General features: G+C 51.9%; 3 protein-coding genes across 4 annotated transcripts; 1 reads left to right on the forward strand and 2 right to left on the reverse strand.

Annotated features, from left to right (window-relative positions):
* Positions 1-173: 173 nt before the first annotated feature.
* LOC120951753 (uncharacterized) lies at positions 174-12,664 on the reverse strand. The gene is made up of 5 exons (XM_040370636.2): positions 10,333-12,664; positions 7,117-7,318; positions 6,214-6,439; positions 4,733-6,107; positions 174-4,642 (listed from the first exon to the last, which is right to left on the reverse strand). The coding sequence occupies exons 1-5, from the start codon at positions 10,448-10,450 to the stop codon at positions 1,662-1,664; spliced, it is 4,902 nt and encodes a 1,633-aa protein (XP_040226570.2). The 5' UTR covers positions 10,451-12,664; the 3' UTR covers positions 174-1,661.
* A 374-nt stretch (positions 12,665-13,038) lies between these two features.
* Positions 13,039-17,163, forward strand: LOC120951754 (protein transport protein Sec23A). 2 transcript variants are annotated; one of them, XM_040370637.2, is made up of 4 exons: positions 13,039-13,208; positions 13,294-15,527; positions 15,893-15,910; positions 16,575-17,163. In XM_040370637.2, the coding sequence occupies exons 2-4, from the start codon at positions 13,299-13,301 to the stop codon at positions 16,662-16,664; spliced, it is 2,337 nt and encodes a 778-aa protein (XP_040226571.2). In that variant the 5' UTR covers positions 13,039-13,208; positions 13,294-13,298; the 3' UTR covers positions 16,665-17,163. The 2 variants fall into 2 exon arrangements, with proteins under 2 accessions (XP_040226571.2, XP_040226573.2); XM_040370639.2 differs by lacking the exon at positions 15,893-15,910 and having other exon boundaries at positions 13,040-13,208.
* A 55-nt stretch (positions 17,164-17,218) lies between these two features.
* On the reverse strand, positions 17,219-18,928 carry LOC120951755 (calcineurin B homologous protein 1). Its single transcript, XM_040370640.2, has 2 exons — positions 18,690-18,928; positions 17,219-18,010 (listed from the first exon to the last, which is right to left on the reverse strand). The coding sequence occupies exons 1-2, from the start codon at positions 18,754-18,756 to the stop codon at positions 17,508-17,510; spliced, it is 570 nt and encodes a 189-aa protein (XP_040226574.1). The 5' UTR covers positions 18,757-18,928; the 3' UTR covers positions 17,219-17,507.
* Positions 18,929-19,511: the final 583 nt, after the last annotated feature.

The following is a 19,511-nucleotide window of genomic DNA, read 5'->3' on the forward strand; positions in this document are numbered from 1 at the left end:
TCTTGTGGAAATTAAGCTCACAATTGCGCTTACAAACGATCGTTTTTTTTCTGTAAGCTTCTTTGCATATATGGGGTATAACAAATATGTATATCTTTCTTAAATGTTTCCACGCCCTCTCTAGCGGGCCCTTGTTAACACTACTTTCTGGTACAATTGTGTTCACTTAGCATACAGTTTTGTTGTTCCGAATCGCTTGCTTCGTTACAAGTTATTCGGCGTAGCTTAGCAATCCTGTAGTATAACACTTTGAATAACTCCTACTCTGGTGTATCTAGAGGATGGATTAGGATGTTCTAGCAAAACACATTTTCCCGCTAATTGTGCGCCTTGAAGCACCGTAAAATAATGATTATGCAAGTAGAAAATGTTACGATTGCTGAGCAAGTCTTCTCATGCAAAGCAGCTCACCCCTATATCATGGAGCTGAAAATATCACTAACTAAAAAGAAAGAAAGATAAAAAAAACACAAAACAGAGCAGGTTTTATCCCGCCAACAAATCGCCTCCTTAAACTAAAGTACTGTAAGCGAATCAATGAAAGAAGCACACATTTTCTGCTTGACCTGTATTGCCAAAAAAACAAAAAAAAACCATTGCCAGAATGCCTAACTGCCTATACGCATACATGCTGGGATAAGTTAGTTCGGTCGTACATGGTACGACTCTATATGGTGTTGGTACGCTAAACGTTAACTAAAGCCATTATGTTATATGTTTTGCGCTTGACACGTGTTCGATCCCACACGCCTTGGGGGGATCGTATTGTAATCTTCCACTTCTTCCGCTGAATCACGCTGATCGCGTCCTTCGGTTCTATATTAGTTATGAGTAATGGTTACCTAACTGCCCTACATATGTTTCTTTTTTTTTGTATCATTTTTCATTACTATATCATTACCTCGGTATTGGTGTATTGTTAAACTGCTTTAATAAAACCGCGCAGCTGCGAGCATTACTATTTTGGTAATCCTTAAGATACTCCACTAAATACGGGGTGAGTAAGGGTGGTGGGTACGAGACGAAAAATAAGTGCGATTACCCCCCCCCCTCCCTTTCCCACTTTTCTGTGGGTACTACCACCACAACCCACCACCACCACAGGGTGTAGGCACAGCCTTCGGTGCAGCTGCAAGGCGCATACCAGCAGTGATTGCAGTATGCAGCTTATTGCTTTGCAGCACCATACCGTATCCATTTTTCGTACGGTGCAGTTGGGGAAGCGGCAGAAACAGGGAAACGTTTTGCTCACGGCGAACAAAATCTGGTAACAGTTCCACAGCTCGTCTGGTTGGCCTGGAACCAGCACGGCCACCCCAACTGCCCCCCCCCCCCCCCACACAAGGCGCTTGGGCATTACTTTCTCCGTATTCGGTTAGCGAACAGTATCTCTAATTGAAATGCTTCAAATTAAAACTTCACACTAAACTCATATGCTATTTTAGAACCGTTCACAACTAAAATCACGCTACGGGAGAGCGTAAAAAAAGGGGTTCTATTGTCTCCCTTATAGCTCGATAAATTGTGCTCCACTGTTCCGCTCTCTTTCCAATCGTAAATTATCACCTTTACTCTTGCTGCAGCCTTTCTACTCTCATCAGTAGGATGTCCAAATCCAATCACAATCACATTTTTTTTGACCAGCGCGCTCCGCCCAACATTTAAATCTTCGGCAGCTTGTCCGCCACCACGAGCGGATTGTTCTTCTCCAGTATCTTGCGGCCCTCCACCTTGAAATCGTACGAACAGTTGTGGGCCTCCGCGTACCGGTGCTGGGCGCAGAAGATTTTCTCGCAGTGACACTTCATGATCATGATGACGCCCAGCTTCTTGTTGCACTGGGCGCACCGCAGCTTCTTCGACTTGATCTGCTCCGTGGTGTGGTGTTGCGTATCCGCTACCAATGGACCACTGGCGTCGCCGCCGCCGCCGCCGAGGATGACGGACGCCTTTCGATCGGTCGGTTCGTCCGTGAGGCGCAGCAGTCGCTCCTTATCGTCGTGCACGATGATAGCCGAAGCGTTCGTTGTTGCACCGGGCAGTGGGGCCCGCTGGTCGCACAACTGGTCCCGATCGATGTGCTGGATGATGGAAGCAATGCCGTCCTCTTCCTCCTCCTCTTCCTCTTCCTGCTGCACGCTTTGGCCCGCTTGCAGGAACGCTCGGCGGGCGGAAAAGTGTATCTCTCCGTCGGCGTTCGCGCGACCGGCCGAACCAACCGGACCGTTCACGGCACGGTAGTACTGCTTCCGTGCGTCACCAGCATCGGCGGAGGAGGAGGAGTAGGGTTTCGAACTGCTAAGCACTCGGAGCGGCCGCTCCAAGCTCTCGTCCGCCGGGAAGGAAGCATGCTGATGGTTTGGATGATGTGGTGCCTGTTGCTGCGCCTGGGGGGAGCAGCGCTGATGCCGGTCCGGGTGTATTTCGGGCAGTAGCAGTCCCGCGGAACTGCCGCTGCTGCCCGAATCGCCCTTTCTGCCTCCCGAGCCCGAGTTAATGTTGATAAACTCGGCACTTTCGAAGATGTCGCTCGTGTCAATCTCAACGAAATCGTCAAAAAACGAATCCATATTGAACAAGCTTTCGTCCGAGGGGAAGTAGTAGTCGGAGGGTCGCAGCGGCGTCGCGGACGGGTTGCCATTGTACTGCAGCGAGGTCGCGTCCTCGCCGAACAGGAAACGGCACCGATCGTCCATCGAGGAAGCGGTTCGCATCAAACCCCCCCGGTTGCTACCCACTGCCGCCGATGAGTGATCCTTGTGACGATAGTTGGTCCGTTCAGCCGCTCGACTATTGCCGCCACCACCGCCAGGCGAGTACGCTTTCGCCGTTGGCCCCTCGCCTCCCGGAGCGGAGCAGCAGCTGAGGCGGGAAAACCGGCACTCGAAATCACCTCCACCACCTCCGCCAACAACGAACGATCGGTTTGCGTTCTCCTCGGAAGCACCGCTCGAGCGCGTGCTGTCACCGTTGGCACAGCCCGAACCGTCGGCCGCTTCGTTCGCCTCCGAGTCCGCGATGCTGGCCAGATGGTCCCGAATGCTGGGCAGATGCCGGCCGCCCCCGATCGACTGTTGGCGCTGGCGCAGGTACAGCGCGTCGCTTCCGCCGGCCAGCGTTTCGTCACTGTCGCCCATGCGCCGGCGGGCTGACGAGGCGGCGCCCGCGCACAGCGACACCTTGTAGCGGTTCAGATTTTCATTGCTCCGCACGTACGGCACGCTGCCATCCTTGCGGTACTTTAGCAGCGTGGACGACAGGCCGCTCGCGTCGTCGCACGTCGGTGGCAGCAGCCCCTGGTGCTTTTTCTTTGCCGCCCCGCTGCTCACACACTCCAGCTCGGACGTGGAGCTCGACAGGCACGCGTCGTTTAGGTTCGTGTAGCCGCGCCGGTACTGCGACGGGATCGTCTCGAGCCGGGACAGCTGGGGCACGAGCCGCGTACAGCTCGTTCCGCCCCGGAAGCCGTTCAGCAGCGTGGGGCTGCTGCCGAACGCTTTGCGGAACTCGTTCAGGTCGATCGACTTGGACTTGTTGCCGCCCGGCTTGTACGCACTGCCGACTGCCCCAGCACCGTCCCCCCGCATCTCCGCCACGTTCAGCAGGTCGTCCTCGTCGGAGGATATCGACAGGTGGCTGTGGATGAAGCTGGTCGAGTTGGACGACTCGCGCGGCCTGCGTATCGAGGAGCAGGAAGACGACGTCACCCGGTCCTGCTCCTGTCCCGTTTCGTCCTCTTCCTCCTCCTCCTCCTCCTCCTCCTCTTCATCATCGTCCCGCTCCTCGTGGTCGGGAACTTCCTCCTCATCCAGCACCTCCTCATCGTCCGCATCCTCGTCCTCCCGCCCGAAGCGCACCGTATCCCACGAGGACAGCTGAAGCCAACCATTGCTTGCGCCCAGGTTCGATATTGCCGGCAGCTTGATTAGGTTGGTGTAATCACCGGCACCGTTAGCTGCTGCGTCACGCCCGGCAATGCGATCCGACGCGTCTACATCGGTGTGGAAAAACTTCAGCTCCAGCTCGTTGATACCCAAGTCCGAATGATGACGGCGCGGATTGCTCAACTGCTGCAGGCTTGCAGTAGGGAAAGGAACATCGTGCTGGTGCTGCTGTTGCTGATGCTGGTGGTGCTGCTGCCGGTGATTCCAGTGCTGACACCAGGCAGCAGAAGAGCTTCCTCCGCCGTTTGCAGCACAATGTGCACCGTCGCCACCGACTGCCCCAGCACCGGTCAGGCTGTTATTGCTGCCGAACAACGAGCTCGAGCTTAAGGAGGCTGCTGTACCGGTGCTCGATTTGACGCTTTCGGCTGCTATCTGCGCGAGCTGAAATAACGATTCCGACGCCAGCGTTGCCTCCCCGACGATAGCAGCAGCAGCAGCCGGTGGGTTCGCCGGTAATGGTCGTAGCTCCAGCAGACTGCCGTGGTCCGGCAGCATGGGTTGAGCTGGTGCATCGACCGCATTGGTGCCTTCCACATCCTGCAGGCTGGTTGTGGACGTGAAGTTGTTTTTGGGCGATTCGCCACGGCGCGTCGCTGCGGCGGCAACCGTTTCCAGCTGCGCATAGGAACCAAGAAAAGACTCGACAGGAGAATCCTCGCGTATCAGCAGCTTCGGCAGCTCGTACACGCTACTGTCTGTTTTGTGTGTTAATGACAAAGAAAGAGAACACGGGGAAAGCATTAGAACAGGTACAAAGCATAAAAGCGGCAAACTCATATTCTTACCATCGGAAGTTGACTTGTAGAGCGTGCGAAAGGATTTGTCCATGCCGCTCGTGCTCGCATTCTTGAAGGCGTACTCCGCCGAAGCAATCTTACAATCCATCCCGTCCTCGCTTCGCGTCACCATCTTTGGTACGGCGCCGCCGCCTGCTGCTGCTGCCGCCGCCCCAGCTGTTGTTGCCGTTGTTCCCGCCGAAGCCTTCAGCCCGTAGTCGTAGTCCGGCAGATACTCCTCGATGTTGTTGAGGGACGGGTTTATCTCCGGCAGCGATTTCTTCCCCGCCGGTGGATGGTGATACAGATGGTGCACCTTCTTGGAGTAGTTCAGCATCAGCTTGTTGAGCGAATCGTTCGAAATGGTGCGCTGCTTCGACTGGGTGTACTTCAGCAGCTCGATCAGATCGTGCAGCGAGGCGGACGATACGCGACTTTCGTCCAGCTTGTGCAGCGACTGGGTGGTACAGGCGGCACCGCCCCCAACACCGGCCAGCCGCGTGCCCAGACCGCCGGCGTGATTGCCGCGCAGCTGACTGCCCCCGGCAGTGCAGCGCCGAATGTTGCTGTATCCCGCATCGAGCGTCGTTTCCGACCCCATTCGGCTCAATATGCCGTTCGAGTGGAAGGAAAGCGATCGCTCCAGACCGGCCGAGCCGGTGTGTCGATCGTTCAAACCACTGCCACCACCACCACCACCGGTCTGAGACGAGCCGTCGCGTGCAAAGTCCAGATTCTTCGCACTGATCGTTTTGAAGGAACGGTTCCGCTGCAGATGCTCCCGGATTTGGGACCGCTTCTCCAGCTCCAAGGTCGGCGAGCGGCCGGCCGTTGCGGTGGCAGCAGTGCCACCGTGCAGCAGGTTTACTAACCCGTAGCCGAACGGTGTCACGGTCTGCTCCTGCTCCGACCGCCCGAGGTCGATCACGGCGGGCATGGATTTGCGGTGCGGAGCGCTCGCTGTTCCCGCGCTCGGTAGCATCGACCCGATCGTACCCACCATGGACGGATTGTGCCCGCTGGCGACGAGTGCCGTTGCACCGCCACTACCCCCCGCCCCTCCTCCCGGTCGATAGCCGATGGGTGTCTTTTCCTCCTTGATGACAGTCTCATGATGCGGGTGATGGTGCGGTGGATGGTGATAGTGATGGTGGTGTTTCTTGTGCCGGATGCGGCTAGCGTTGCGAATCTGCGTCTTGTTGCTACCCACGGTGTTGTCGGTGATGTCTGCCGAACCAGGAGCGGCGGGACGGCCGTCACTTCGGTGTGCGGATTTTTCCGACCCCGCTTCCGGTGCCTCGTTCCCTACCGCTCTGTCGGCAGCCTGTGCACCGCCCAGTCTTTTCTTTTTCATGCTTAGCTTTGCCTTTATTTGATCCATTTTCTGCAATGAAACGCAACGCAACGCGTCGTTTGTTGTTAATGGGAAGCTCGCATTCCAAACCCCCCACCCACTACCCCCTCCCGTAGAGGAATGTATTCTCAAGTACCTGCTTGGTTACTGCAGCGTCACGTTCTTTCTGGCTCATCGGGCCACCGGGTCCGTACGTGCCCTGCCCGGAAGCACCACTTCCGATGATGGAGCGCGACATCGATCCTTTCATGCCGTCGCAGCCCTTCTCGGCCCGCACTTTCATCAGTCGGTGCACGTTCTTCTTGTTGTCCTTGTACAGCAGCAGCTTTAAGCCTGGACTCTGTAGATTCATCAGATCTTCCCTGTGGAGTGAAGCGAGTGTCGGGGAATTAGTAAAGTGCTTTTAATATGCTTTTATGTTGTCATGGTGGGGACCCTAAAAAAGAAACCATTTTAAAACAGCACGCAAAAGTCTTGACAGCACACACACACACACACACACACAATACCCCATCGTACCGCCCATATGCTTCCACACCGACATCGATGGGTCGCGTGATTTCGAAATCACGAAAATAGTTAAAAATAGTTTCGCTGACCGGCGGCCCCGGGGTACTGTCGCCGCCGAACGTTGTCGAGATTTACTTTTTGTTGCTGTTCTCTCTCTTTCTTTCTCTCTCTTTTTGTCTATCTTTCACTCTCTTCCACCTCTTCCATCCGGAGAGCACATCCGGCCTGTGGGATGAAGTGACTAATCTTTAACGGGGGACTTTAAGCGAGACACGCCCCAACACCAGCGCGCGCGGTCAAAAATAAATGAAAACGAATCGGCGTGGCCCAGCCACACGATTCAGCAGCCACGTCCGAGTGTCTTGCCATTTCCGTCCTGCACGGAAGGGGGACTGAGTGCTGACATAACAGACCGGATCTGATGTCCTGTTTGCCTGTGTTACGTGTTGCAGCAACAAAGCTAACGGGTTACGGTCAATCTTTTCCTGCAAAGGGTGGAAAAAAGGCATAGGGTACTACTACTACTAACCCAGACAGTACATCGCTCATGTCCAGCCAGTTGTCGTAGTCGGAAGAGATGGTGAACAGCCGCTTGGAGGAGATCGGTCCTCCCTTCATGCCGAGGACGAGCTTGACGCGCGACCCTTTCACCAGCGGGATGTCCTTCATCTCCATCGCGTCACTTAGCTCCTTGTGGTTGTACAGCAAATGCTGCTGGCTGATGGGTATTCCTGTAAATTGGAAAGAGAATTTAAAATAAAACGTCAGTTAAAACCATTCATCATTTTCAAAAAAGCACAAAACAAACAAGCGCGAAAACAGGAGCGGCCCGCCTGTTTCTGTGGTGTAAAAATAGTAATAGCAACAACAATAACAAACAGTGTAATGCACAATTATTCCCTCCGGCATGTGCGCCGGCGTCAGCTATGTACTGCAACCGCACCATATGACTGGGATAGTATACGCTTTATAAATAGAATCCTATTTTGCATCTCTGGCGGGCGCCTGCCGTTCACCATTGAGCATTCGGGAGGCGCCGGGTAAACACACCAACACACACACTCATACACATGTGCAAACATGTGGGGTTTCTGGCCTGCTCAACACCACAAGCAAACATTTCATTCCCATAAAGCACATTTCAACAACATCAATGGCTACAACTCGAATGATTTGTCATTGGTTGCTTGGATTTGGCTGTGGCATTCGACACACGTTTGACAACGTTCAAATGGCATTTTACGGGTTAGAAATAAAGTGTACAGTGTTGAACAGGCTAGTGAACCCTGTGAGATAACTGACCCTGTTTCACCTATCGATTTGTATTAAATTACTACCTGTTTGTTTCTTTACTCTTCACTGTACGGTTACGGAGATTTCCCGCCGTAAGCGAATATGATGCAATATCAAACACTCCAAAAAGTAAGATGCCAAGAGACATTCTGGATGCTCTGGCTATTGAAGGCTATATTGGAACATACTGCCGGTTCAATCACAGCCAAAACCTTGACATATAACAATATATGTAGGCTAACAACCACGCTGCTCTACCTTCAATCGGGCGGCAATGGTCAACAAAGACATGCAAAGAAAAGCGTCCCCAATCGCAGCGGAAGCATCTAGAGCGGCTCTGGACTGAACTAATCCATCCTTGCGAATATTATCGTGAAGACGACAGTGACTGATTAGGCACATGACAATGCTCACAGCAAGACTTGAACTGGTTCGATTGCCGTAACAATCATTGAACCCTTAATCTGCACCCCACTCTGCCACGTACTGTGTTGATGGTCGGGGCAGTTGTATTTTGCCGCTCCAGAGATACAATACATTTCCACACAGGTTGCATCTCTCTGATCAACGAAATGGGAGGGAAAGAAGAAAAAAAAAGGCTTCAAAGACTGCTCTGGTAGTAGGTACTGGGTCGATTTCCCACGTTTGATCGATTGAAGGGGGGTGTCACTTATGGTGACGACGCGATCGTTCGAGGATCGACAAGGAGCGTCCGTATTTTAGCTAGCGGCCGCTAGAGGTCTCGGACTGGACGATAAACGTTCGGACTGAACGAAAGGGATCGACCGAGCGTTTGACGGATAGCCGGTGACCGCATGGACTGCGAAATAGGGCTTTCTTTTTGATCCCGGACCTGCGTGGAAGCGGACGAATTTTTAGTTTTTTTTCTTCACTCTCTCGGCTACTAAAATTTTGTGCTGTTAAAGGCAAAATAAAATAATCCTGAATTACTTAAAAAAGCCGTTTTTTTGGTAAATTATTTATCTGCAGGCCGGGCGTTGTGCTAACGCGCAACAGGGGGTGTTCGGGCTCATCAATCAAACTTCATGAATCACAAACGCTGCAGGCAGATCTCAATTGCAACAACAACCACAACAACAACAAACGCACCTCAGTACCAAGACTGCGTGTACATGACCAACGCAATGGGTTCCACCATTCTATACCAATCGATTTTGCATTCCGCCCCATCCTATCAGACCGGCAAGGCCGGCGTAATCTCCTACACCAAATAGTTGATAAGACGGGCACAGCAGTTGAAGATTCACTTTGCGATACACGAATGCACGAATGAATGTGCCACCTTCCGTGCCGTGGTTCCGTTACCATCCCAGCAGCAGCAGCAGCAGCAGCCAATGTACACAAATTTGCACACACCAACACAAAGCAGCTAGAGCGTGCGCGCACACTGCTGGTGTGTGTTATCAGTGCAACCGAATCGTGTGACACGCGGCACAAAATGCACGTGAACAAACCGTGGGCAGCACGACTACTGCGGCACGACTGCAATCGCGTTCGCGTGCCCGTGTGTGTTAGTGGTACCGTGTGGCTGGAAATAATTCCTCCAACGCGCCCGCGATCCGGCGACACTCGCAAATGTATCGATGACAATGCTAATTTGTTGCTATTAATAGCGATCGATTTCAAGCGTGTTTATGGTGGGTGGCTTCCCTTATTTTCGTTTACTGCGACAAAACTAGGTCCCTGCCCGGAATAATAGCGGCCTTATCTAAGGGGCATGCCAACAATAATAGCTCACTTTTTGACTCCAACCCCTGGAATGATGAATTGGGAGTTGTTTTCGGGAGGCCAACGGTGATACAATACTGGCTGCAGTTGTTTGCCGTGAACCAATACAAAGGTTTCAAGTGCATTCTGGATCTGTTGTCCGCTGCACGGCAACGTTGCCGTTTCCGTTATATCATTCATTGAAAAAAAGATTTGGTTGAGTAACCAAGCGACTCCTACACCACAGCACATGCGACGTAAGCTTCCTGTGTTGCAGGTGATTGTGTAACACGGAGGAGCAACCGTGCATCTCCTGCATATGATAAGGAGCTTTCAAACGAATTAATATCGTGTTGGCGTTTTACACAGCTAAACGCAATATGGTGTTTGTGTGGAATGCTGCGTGCTTGGCGGCGACACGTTACGCGAGGAATGCAAAAGGCGGACAAAGTAACGCATTAGCGTTATCGCGATTAATCAATCGATCACAATGGCACAGCAAATAGCCAAAGAACAGACGGTTCTGGTGCGCCCTCCTCTCGTTGTCATGGGGCTTTTCCTTAGTTAATCTAACTCGTAGATCCTTCGTTCGTTTGTCGTTCGGATCAAACTAATTGCTGTTTTTGCTTGTTTCGTCTAATGCCGAGTTCGGCGTCGGGATGCACTTAAAGTAGAGAGGCAATGAAAACAATCAAACGCTGTACATACACACCCGTATACATACCTTCATATTTTTGTATTTCTGACTTGAGATACCCAACCGTATCGCGATCGTTGACCGTCACCTCGAACTCGGAGCCGGTCAACGTTTCCACTATGATATCGTACGACGGCGTCCACATCGTGCCGTCCGTGGGGTGTGGTGACGGTGGTATGGATTGAAGGTCAAAATCGATATGACAAAGGGCTCCCCTCCTCCTAGCCCACACCTCTCATGCGACAATGCAATGCGGGTCTATCGCCGTGTTCTTCTTTTATTCCTCCGGTTTGCTACTGTATATCACTACTAGCGGACACTTGCAGTGCGCAATATTTTAGATGTTTACTGCAGTGCTTCAACTACACACCACACCGAGGCAAAATATGCTGCCACACTGCACATACACACACACATCGAACTACGTCTAGCACACTTGGATCACTTGGATATTGCAGCGTTAATCAGACAACACAGACCCGATAAATATCCGTTTCAGCAACCTGCGCAAACAAAGTTATCCGCGAGAGACGACCTGACGGGGAGCGAAATCAGGCTGACATCCGCCACACAGACGGCGAGCGGGCCACAATAGCGAGTGATGATGACACGGTTGCTGTTTCAAACCTCTGGTCATATACCTCTTGCATGCGCCTTCTTTATCACATCCACTCGGCCTGCTGCAGTGCCACGGAATGATGTGTATGCGGGTGTAGATGTATGGATGTGTGTTTGTGTTCTCCGTATCCAACCAATATTATTAACACGCGACCACACTGGACTGCTTCCAATTATTATCACTTCACAACAGCAGCTTGACGGGGTTCACTTTATCACGCCAAAGTCAGCACCTGCCTGCACCACAGGCCGGATTCTTCTCGTTCGAGTTTTGTGCTGTGCTGTGTGCGTTGCTTAATCTCGCGGTAAGACGTACGGGAAGGCTAAACTTGCGATGTTTAGTAAGGGGAAAAAATCATTCACTTATTCTCAACACAACGCAACCCCCGCACACGGAGCACACAGCGCGCGCGGCCACGGCCGGAAAATAATGGCGAACGGGAAAATCTATTTAATTTAAGAACCTAGGCAACTGGCCGTGTAAACACCGCCGCGTAGACCGAAAACGGAAGCTTCCTGCCGTCATCGCCGCCCTGCTGCGCCCATGGTATTATTTTTGTTTTTCTGTCACACTCGATCGCGCTGTCTCGCTTCCTCCTTCTCGGGGCGGCCGTTTGCGCCCGTTAGCACTCTCGCACTCTTCCCGCACACACGCACACACACAGCGCGGCGCCACTGACAGTTGGCTGCGCGATAACACACACCACTAGCACGCTGCACGAGGATCGTACACGGATGCACGTCACCTTGGTGCAACGGTGTGTATGTGCGCGGTTGTGTGTGTGGAGCGCACACTACTGCTGCACCAGTGTGCGTTGTATTCGAGCAGCACCACCGATGAGTAAGAGGCGGTGTACGTAAACGTCGCCAAAAGCAGCAACGACGACGACGACGATGAATCGACACACACACACACACACTCATACACACAGCAACACAGGCACGCCAATGCTACGGGTCAAAACGGGAATCGTCCAAGGCGAAGGAGGGTGGGGCTGCGGGGAGAGGGGGGAGGTGCACGGATCACGATTGTGACGAGGCCCGCGGCGGCACCAGTGCGCGAAGGTGAACCGCGCGCGACATGCGACGTAAAATAATGCGTTGTAGCTTTTTTCGGGGTCCCGTCGTGGCACCGTTTCCGCGACGGGGCTGAGTCTGTGTGCGTGTGTATGTGCCCCGTTTGACGATGACTCTTCCGTTTGCTCCACCAACCGTGGTGGTATGTGCAAACCAGGGTGGGACGATGAACCACCTAGCACAACCGAGGCACAGCGGAGGGGCGGGAAAGAAACTTCCCGTACCTGCCAGATGTCTCTCGCAGGCCTTAGCGGGCGCTGGGGCCTCGTACCGCACACAGCTGCTGGATCGTCGTGGTGGTAGCGTTCGTAGCTTTCTCCTCTGCGCCTCCGAACAGCAGGACGGCTGCAGCCTTCCGCTCCCCACCGAACCACACTGCTCGTCCACGGTACCGCGTTTGCAGCTGCCTCATTAACACTTGGATCCCTTTGGTCCGATCACTGCACTACCATTTACGGGGCGATCTAGTTCTGCGCGCCAGCAAGTTGGAGTTCACTTTGGACCCTTTTTTCTACGCCCATCTACGCACTGAAGAAGAGGCAGCGCAACGCGGACACTTTCTTCTTGCAATCGCTAGATGCTACGTAAGACCAAGGCACTTTCTTCTTCTTCTTCTTCTTGCAAGTCGCACGGTGGCGAGGCGGTCGGGACATGCGTGGATGACATTTGTTGCAAGAAATTGTTCAAATAATGAAATAATATTGCTACTTCTAGATGTTTTTAGATAAATTTTATACATAAGGGCTATTAATATGTAAAGTGATGGCGTTTAACGAAAAATAAACCTATTTTCTGCATGGTAATATTTTGTATACTTCAACTAGAAGTACGAATCAGCATGATGGATGCATTTTCTAAATAGATTTCTTTTTATTTGATAAATTAATGATCAAATTCAGTTCCAAACGATAAAACAAGACTAATTTTATTTAAATTTAAAACTTAAAAGTCATTGTTTATTTACCAAAATAGTAATCCAAATTTGAGCACCCCTGAAACGTCAAAATTGACGAGCGGGCGAAAACGCACGGGCGAAGTGACGTGTTCGGCCGTCGCAAGTTTACGTGGTTTTGTTGGTGGTCACGGAAGCACGGACTGGTGAATGCACACACTTTTTAATATGTTTTAGTTGTGAAACTACGGTCTTTTGTGTGTGAAAACTGCTGGAAACAGTTTCTAGAGTATCGACCATTCTCGTACGGCGGTTGGTAAGTGCTTTGACAGGGTATACTTTAAGCCTTCCTCAGCTGGTTTTGCTCAGCAGCGCTGTATCTGTATCACTCTTCCGCACAGGCACGATGACGACGTACGAGGAATTCATTCAGCAAAACGAAGACCGGGACGGTATCCGGTTCACGTGGAACGTGTGGCCTTCGAGCCGGATCGATTCTACGCGCCTGGTCGTACCGCTCGGATGTCTCTACCAGCCGCTGAAGGAGCGCCCGGATCTACCCCCGATCCTGTACGATCCGGTCGTGTGCACGCGCCAGACGTGTCGGGCGATACTGAACCCGCTCTGCCAGGTGGACTACCGGGCGAAGCTGTGGGTGTGCAACTTTTGCTTCCAGCGCAATCCGTTCCCGCCGCAGTATGCCGCCATTTCGGAGCAGCACCAGCCGGCCGAGCTGATCGCCGGGTTCAGCACGATCGAGTACACGATCACGCGCGCGCCCTGCATGCCGCCGGTGTTTCTGTTCGTCGTGGACACGTGCATGGACGAGGAGGAGCTGACCGCGCTGAAGGATTCGCTGCAGATGTCGCTCAGCCTGCTGCCCGCGAACGCGCTGGTCGGGCTGATCACCTTCGGCAAGATGGTGCAGGTGCACGAGCTCGGCACGGAGGGCTGCTCGAAAAGCTACGTGTTCCGCGGCACGAAGGACCTGAGCGCGAAGCAAATCCAGGACATGCTCGGTATTGGGCGCGGGCCCGGCCCGCAGCAGCCGGGCCAGCAGCAGCAGGCGATGCGGGGTGCGGCCGCACCACCCGCTCCGCCAGCCAACCGGTTCCTGCAGCCGCTGCACAAGTGTGACATGGCGCTGACCGATCTGCTCGGCGAGCTGCAGCGCGACCCGTGGCCGGTGCCGCAGGGCAAGCGGTACCTGCGCTCGACCGGGGCGGCCCTGTCGATAGCGGTCGGGCTGCTGGAGTGCACCTACCCGAACACGGGCGGGCGCATCATGCTGTTCGTCGGCGGGCCCTGCTCCCAGGGCCCCGGTCAGGTGGTGGACGATGAGCTGAAGCACCCGATCCGCTCGCACCACGACATTCAGAAGGACAATGCCAAGTTCATGAAGAAGGCGATCAAACACTACGATGCGCTGGCGCTGCGCACCGCCACCAACGGGCACTGCATCGATATCTACTCGTGCGCCCTCGACCAGACGGGGCTGATGGAGATGAAGCAGTGCTGCAATTCGACCGGCGGCCACATGGTGATGGGCGACTCGTTCAACTCGTCGCTGTTCAAGCAAACGTACCAGCGGGTGTTTGCGGCCGACCAGAAGGCCGAGCTGAAGATGGCGTTCAACGGCACGCTCGAGATTAAGTGTTCGCGCGAGCTCAAAATCGAGGGCGGCATCGGCTCGTGCGTGTCGCTCAACGTGAAGAACGCGTCCGTTTCGGACACGGAAATCGGCATGGGCAGCACGGTGCAGTGGAAGCTGTGCACCATGACGCCGAACACGACGATGGCGTTCTTCTTCGAGGTGGCCAACCAGCACGCCGCCCCCATACCGCAGGGTGGCCGCGGCTGCCTGCAGTTCATCACGCAGTACCAACATTCCAGCGGGCAGCGACGCATACGCGTGACGACCGTCGCACGCAGCTGGGCGGACGCGACCGCCAACCTGCACATGATCAGTGCCGGGTTCGATCAGGAGGCGGCCGCCGTGCTCATGTCGCGCATGGTCGTGTACCGGGCCGAGTCGGACGACGGGCCCGACACGCTGCGGTGGGTCGATCGGCAGCTGATCCGCCTGTGCCAGAAGTTCGGCGAGTACGGCAAGGACGATGCGAACAGCTTCCGGCTGGCGGAGAACTTTTCGCTCTTCCCGCAGTTCATGTACCATCTGCGCCGCTCGCAGTTCCTGCAGGTGTTCAACAACAGCCCGGACGAAACGACCTTCTACCGGCATATGCTGATGCGCGAGGATCTGACCCAGTCGCTGATCATGATACAGCCGATCCTGTACTCGTACTCGTTCAACGGGCCGCCGGAACCGGTGCTGCTAGACACGTCCTCCATACAGCCGGACCGGATCCTGCTGATGGACACGTTCTTCCAGATACTGATCTTCCACGGCGAAACCATTGCCCAGTGGCGCAAGGACAAGTACCAGGACATGCCCGAGTACGAGAACTTCAAGCAGCTGCTGCAGGCCCCGGTGGACGACGCGCAGGACATCCTGCAGACCCGGTTCCCGATGCCCCGGTACATCGACACCGAGCAGGGCGGCTCGCAGGCTCGGTTCCTGCTGTCGAAGGTGAATCCGTCGCAAACCCACAACAACATGTACGCGTACGGGCAGGTAAGTGTCGTGCCGAGTGAAAACAGGCTGTTTAACAACAACAAAAAAACGATTCTTTAATATTCCCTTTGTATTCCCCCGTGTGCTCTTTTTTGTATGTATTTGTGTGTGGTTGTTGTACGATTGAATTGCAAATGCAACATTGATCATATGTCTCCATTGATCACACTGTCTCAACGCGGTTATACGACCCGCCTACGACGTACCCGACGGGGCCGTGCGCGGACACACAACTTTATTCTTATCACGAACCACCTCATTGGCTCCACACGTGGACCTCGATCTCTCGCCTCTCGGTTGTCTTCCTACCTTCCCCACGTACCGAAACTCTACGTTTCAACACATATATACACACACATTGGCAGATGGCGGTACCGAGTGCGGTAGATATTTTTTGAAACTTTTTTTGCTTACTTCTTAAATTACTTCTTAAAGTATTGTAACAAAACTGTTCATAACTACCGGTGTACTGTACTCTCTCTCTCTTTCTCTCTGGTTGATGGGCTGGTCGCACAAAAGCACAATGTACATTCTACACACACACAACCATCAGTATTAACTACGGGAATCCTTCATTCGCATTACTAATTATGGGAAGAGGATTAAGCTAACATTCAGAATTATTCTGGGATTCTGGGAAGAAAAAATGATAAAGGAGTTTTGTTATCAGGGACGATATGTTTTTTAACAACACTTTTCTCTTCCTTATCTTAATGTAAGATATAACTTATCTTCACGTTTAAGACTGAACATAAATGGGACAGTTTTAATGAAAATTAAAATCCTCCTTAAATGATCCTCTTGTATCAACAAGTTCACACTAAACCAAACTGATTTTGTACACAAATTGAAGTCTAAGAAAATGATTCATCCTTTCAGCAATGTACAATGTACATTGGATAAAATGTAGAAAACATTCATTAACCTCTAACCGAAAGCACATATGTTGTCCCAAAACTGTACAAATGATTGTAATCTTTTATCGTGTTCTCCCCCTCTCTTTCTCTCCCATCTTATTTAATCAATCAAAATCAACCCCTTATCTAGGACGGTGGAGCGCCCGTGCTTACGGACGACGTGTCGCTGCAAGTGTTCATGGAGCATCTGAAGAAACTGGCCGTATCGTCGACAACGTAAACGATGCGCACGTCACCATCCATCCCCTCGGAGCAGAGACAACCAATTCTCAGTGCGCTTCAATTAAGTGTTGTTAAATTGAACAGCCTTCCCGCTGGTGAGGCAAAGAGAAACGGCAGTCAACGGGGTGGTGTATGGTGTAGCACTACTCACCACATAAGCAGTATATATATATATATATTTATCGATGTTATAACAGAGGAGTATGCGGGCCACGGGGCGGCACGGTCGTCATTGCGACAGTGTGTGCGTGGTGGCAAGGCAATATATGTAAGCATTGGTTTGATTTTTGTTTTAAAATTTGGGCAAAATTAGCAACAAGTTGCAGAGAGTTTATAATATGTAGTAGCTAAAGGTAATTGTACGAAGTTCAGTTTAGATGTGACATGCGCTTGATTTTGCTTTGCAAAGGGTTGAAGTACACGATCATCTGATTGATATCCCGCTCACACTAAACCAATAAAGTGTAGAAATCCGTAATGCTGATGCACTTAAGAAACTGGAGCGATTTTTTGGTGCGATTAACTATATCCGAATACAGCAGGCGGCCACCCTTTTGTTTGTTTGGTTTTTAGCAATCCATCTTTATTCCCATTCCTTCAATGCCTATTTACATTCACCTCATCCCATCGTTCATTAATATATACCGGTGTCCTTCAAATGGTGTTCACAATTGTTCACCAAAAGAAGCAAAAAGAAGTAAGTTTTGTGCCTCTTGAAATCATTGTCTACCTATTATCTACATGCTCTGGAATTAGGAAGCAAACCCACTCCCACACACACCATTGTTGCGGTCTCGGCTGTTGATCTTAGCTGCTCGTTCGTCATATGCCCCCCCGGGTTTTAGTTCAGGAAGCGGATCGACATCTTCTGCTCCACCTCCGTGCGCTCCAGGGCGCGGCAAAAGTCGTCGAACGAAATCTTGCCCACGCCGACCGTGTCCGCTTCCACGATCGTGCGCTCCGCGATGCTGTTCAGCTGGTCCTGGCTAATGTTCGCCCCGACCATCATCTGCAGGATGTTGAGCAGCTCGTCGCGCGAGATCGTCTCATCGTCGTCCAGGTCGTACATCTTGAAGGCGAACCGCAGCTTCTCCTCCCGGCTGTTCAGCCGGTTCTCCTTGTTCGGCTTGATCGGCCGGAAGTGGGCGAGGACGCGCGTGAACTGGCGGAAGTTGACCCGATCGTCGTTGCTGTCGGCAAAGAAGGAGTGCACGATGCGCTCGCACAGCGGATTGATCGCCAGCTCGGGAATGCGCAGGAAGTCTTCCCGCGAAAGCGTACCGCAGTCGTTGCGATCCAGCGAGGTGAAGCGGGAGTACAGCCGCTCTATCTGGTTTGGTGTAACTGTGGGTGGGGGCGGAAAATTTGAAGAAAAAGGCGTTTAGCACAGGTATTCTTTGAGATAGAAATTGGCAGACAACAATTCCAAAAGAAATAAACACAATAAAGAGAAAAATTGTGAGTGTCACGGATTGAATGTGTGTGTTGTTTTTTTTTACAACCCCTTGCTCGGACGATCCAAGTATGCAGCGACACGCGCAAACCCCCCCACCCAATGACGTAGTCTCTTTCCGTGCAATCGTGTATTGCAATCAGACGTGCCGCGCTGAGAAAGCCTTTAATTATCTGCTCCGTGTGTCCGTGCCCGTGGAGCGTTGCTAAGGTTCAACGTCTAAACACATCCTATTGCTAAACGAGCACCGTGGCCGTGCAGACCTTAGCGTGCGCTTATCGCACTCGTGTTTAATTACGAGCACTTGGGCAAATGAAGGTAAGCTAGATAAAACGGAACGAACGGAAAGTGTGCCGCTGGTGCTCTAATTCTTACGGAGCCCTCTTGTTGAGGGCGGATGATTGACTTTTTCTAATTACGTTGCACACACTACGGCCACGGGGCTGTTCCGCAAACACACATACACACACCGTGCGCATCTCAAGGTTCTCCAACGCAACATCGATGTTTGCACACTGCAAGTAAAGCAAAAAAAACTTGCTGACCGCTTGCATTTCCAACGCTACTTACAGCCAGTCTCCTCGTGGATTTGGGCAATCTCCTCCTCACGCAGCAACAGGGACGATTTGTTACCCATACTGTTTGCCTTAAACTGCACTTGGTCTTGGGGAAAACACAACAATTTTGACCAACGAGAAGAGAACCGAAAACGACCGCACGAACGACTGGAAAACTTCTAGCAAACTGCGACTGCTTCTGTTTTTGCTGCCTCTTCGCTCGATTGCTCACCACTGTCTGTTGACAACACGGGTAAAACCCAAGGTGCATTAATAAGATCAGGTGGTGGAATATAGAGCATTTTGACAACTCGTCACTTGACGTAAGGTCCCCAGGATTCAAACGTTGTTTACATTTATTTATATTTTTTGATATAAATTATTTACCACATTTTTGCGATACAATATACAGTGGAGCGCCGTTTATCCAGGCTTCTCGGGACTTGACCTCGCCCGAATAAGCGAATAACACGGGTGCTATATTTTATCACCAAGTCCGGATTAGGTTTTGGAAAATTATCTTATTTTCTGATAAAAATAACCCAGTTTTAATTAACTTCATGTTTTTCCAATGAGAATATTTGAAATTTGCCATGAGTTATAGTGTTTTTTTATTACAACAATGTTCTCTTTAAACCGCTTTCAAATATCCTCCTCATAACGCAATGTCACCTTTGTATAGAACTGTCACTTTTCAACAGCACGGATAAACGGAAAGCCGGATAAAAGGTACCCGGATAAACGGCGCTCCACTTTTTTTGATGATTCTCACTTCATATAACACTTTTGAAAATGTTGAATCCCATATAACCAAGATACCGAAAACGCCACCAAT

Source organism: Anopheles coluzzii, chromosome 2 (assembly GCF_943734685.1).
Source record: "Anopheles coluzzii chromosome 2, AcolN3, whole genome shotgun sequence".
Lineage (NCBI taxonomy): Eukaryota > Metazoa > Arthropoda > Insecta > Diptera > Culicidae > Anopheles > Anopheles coluzzii.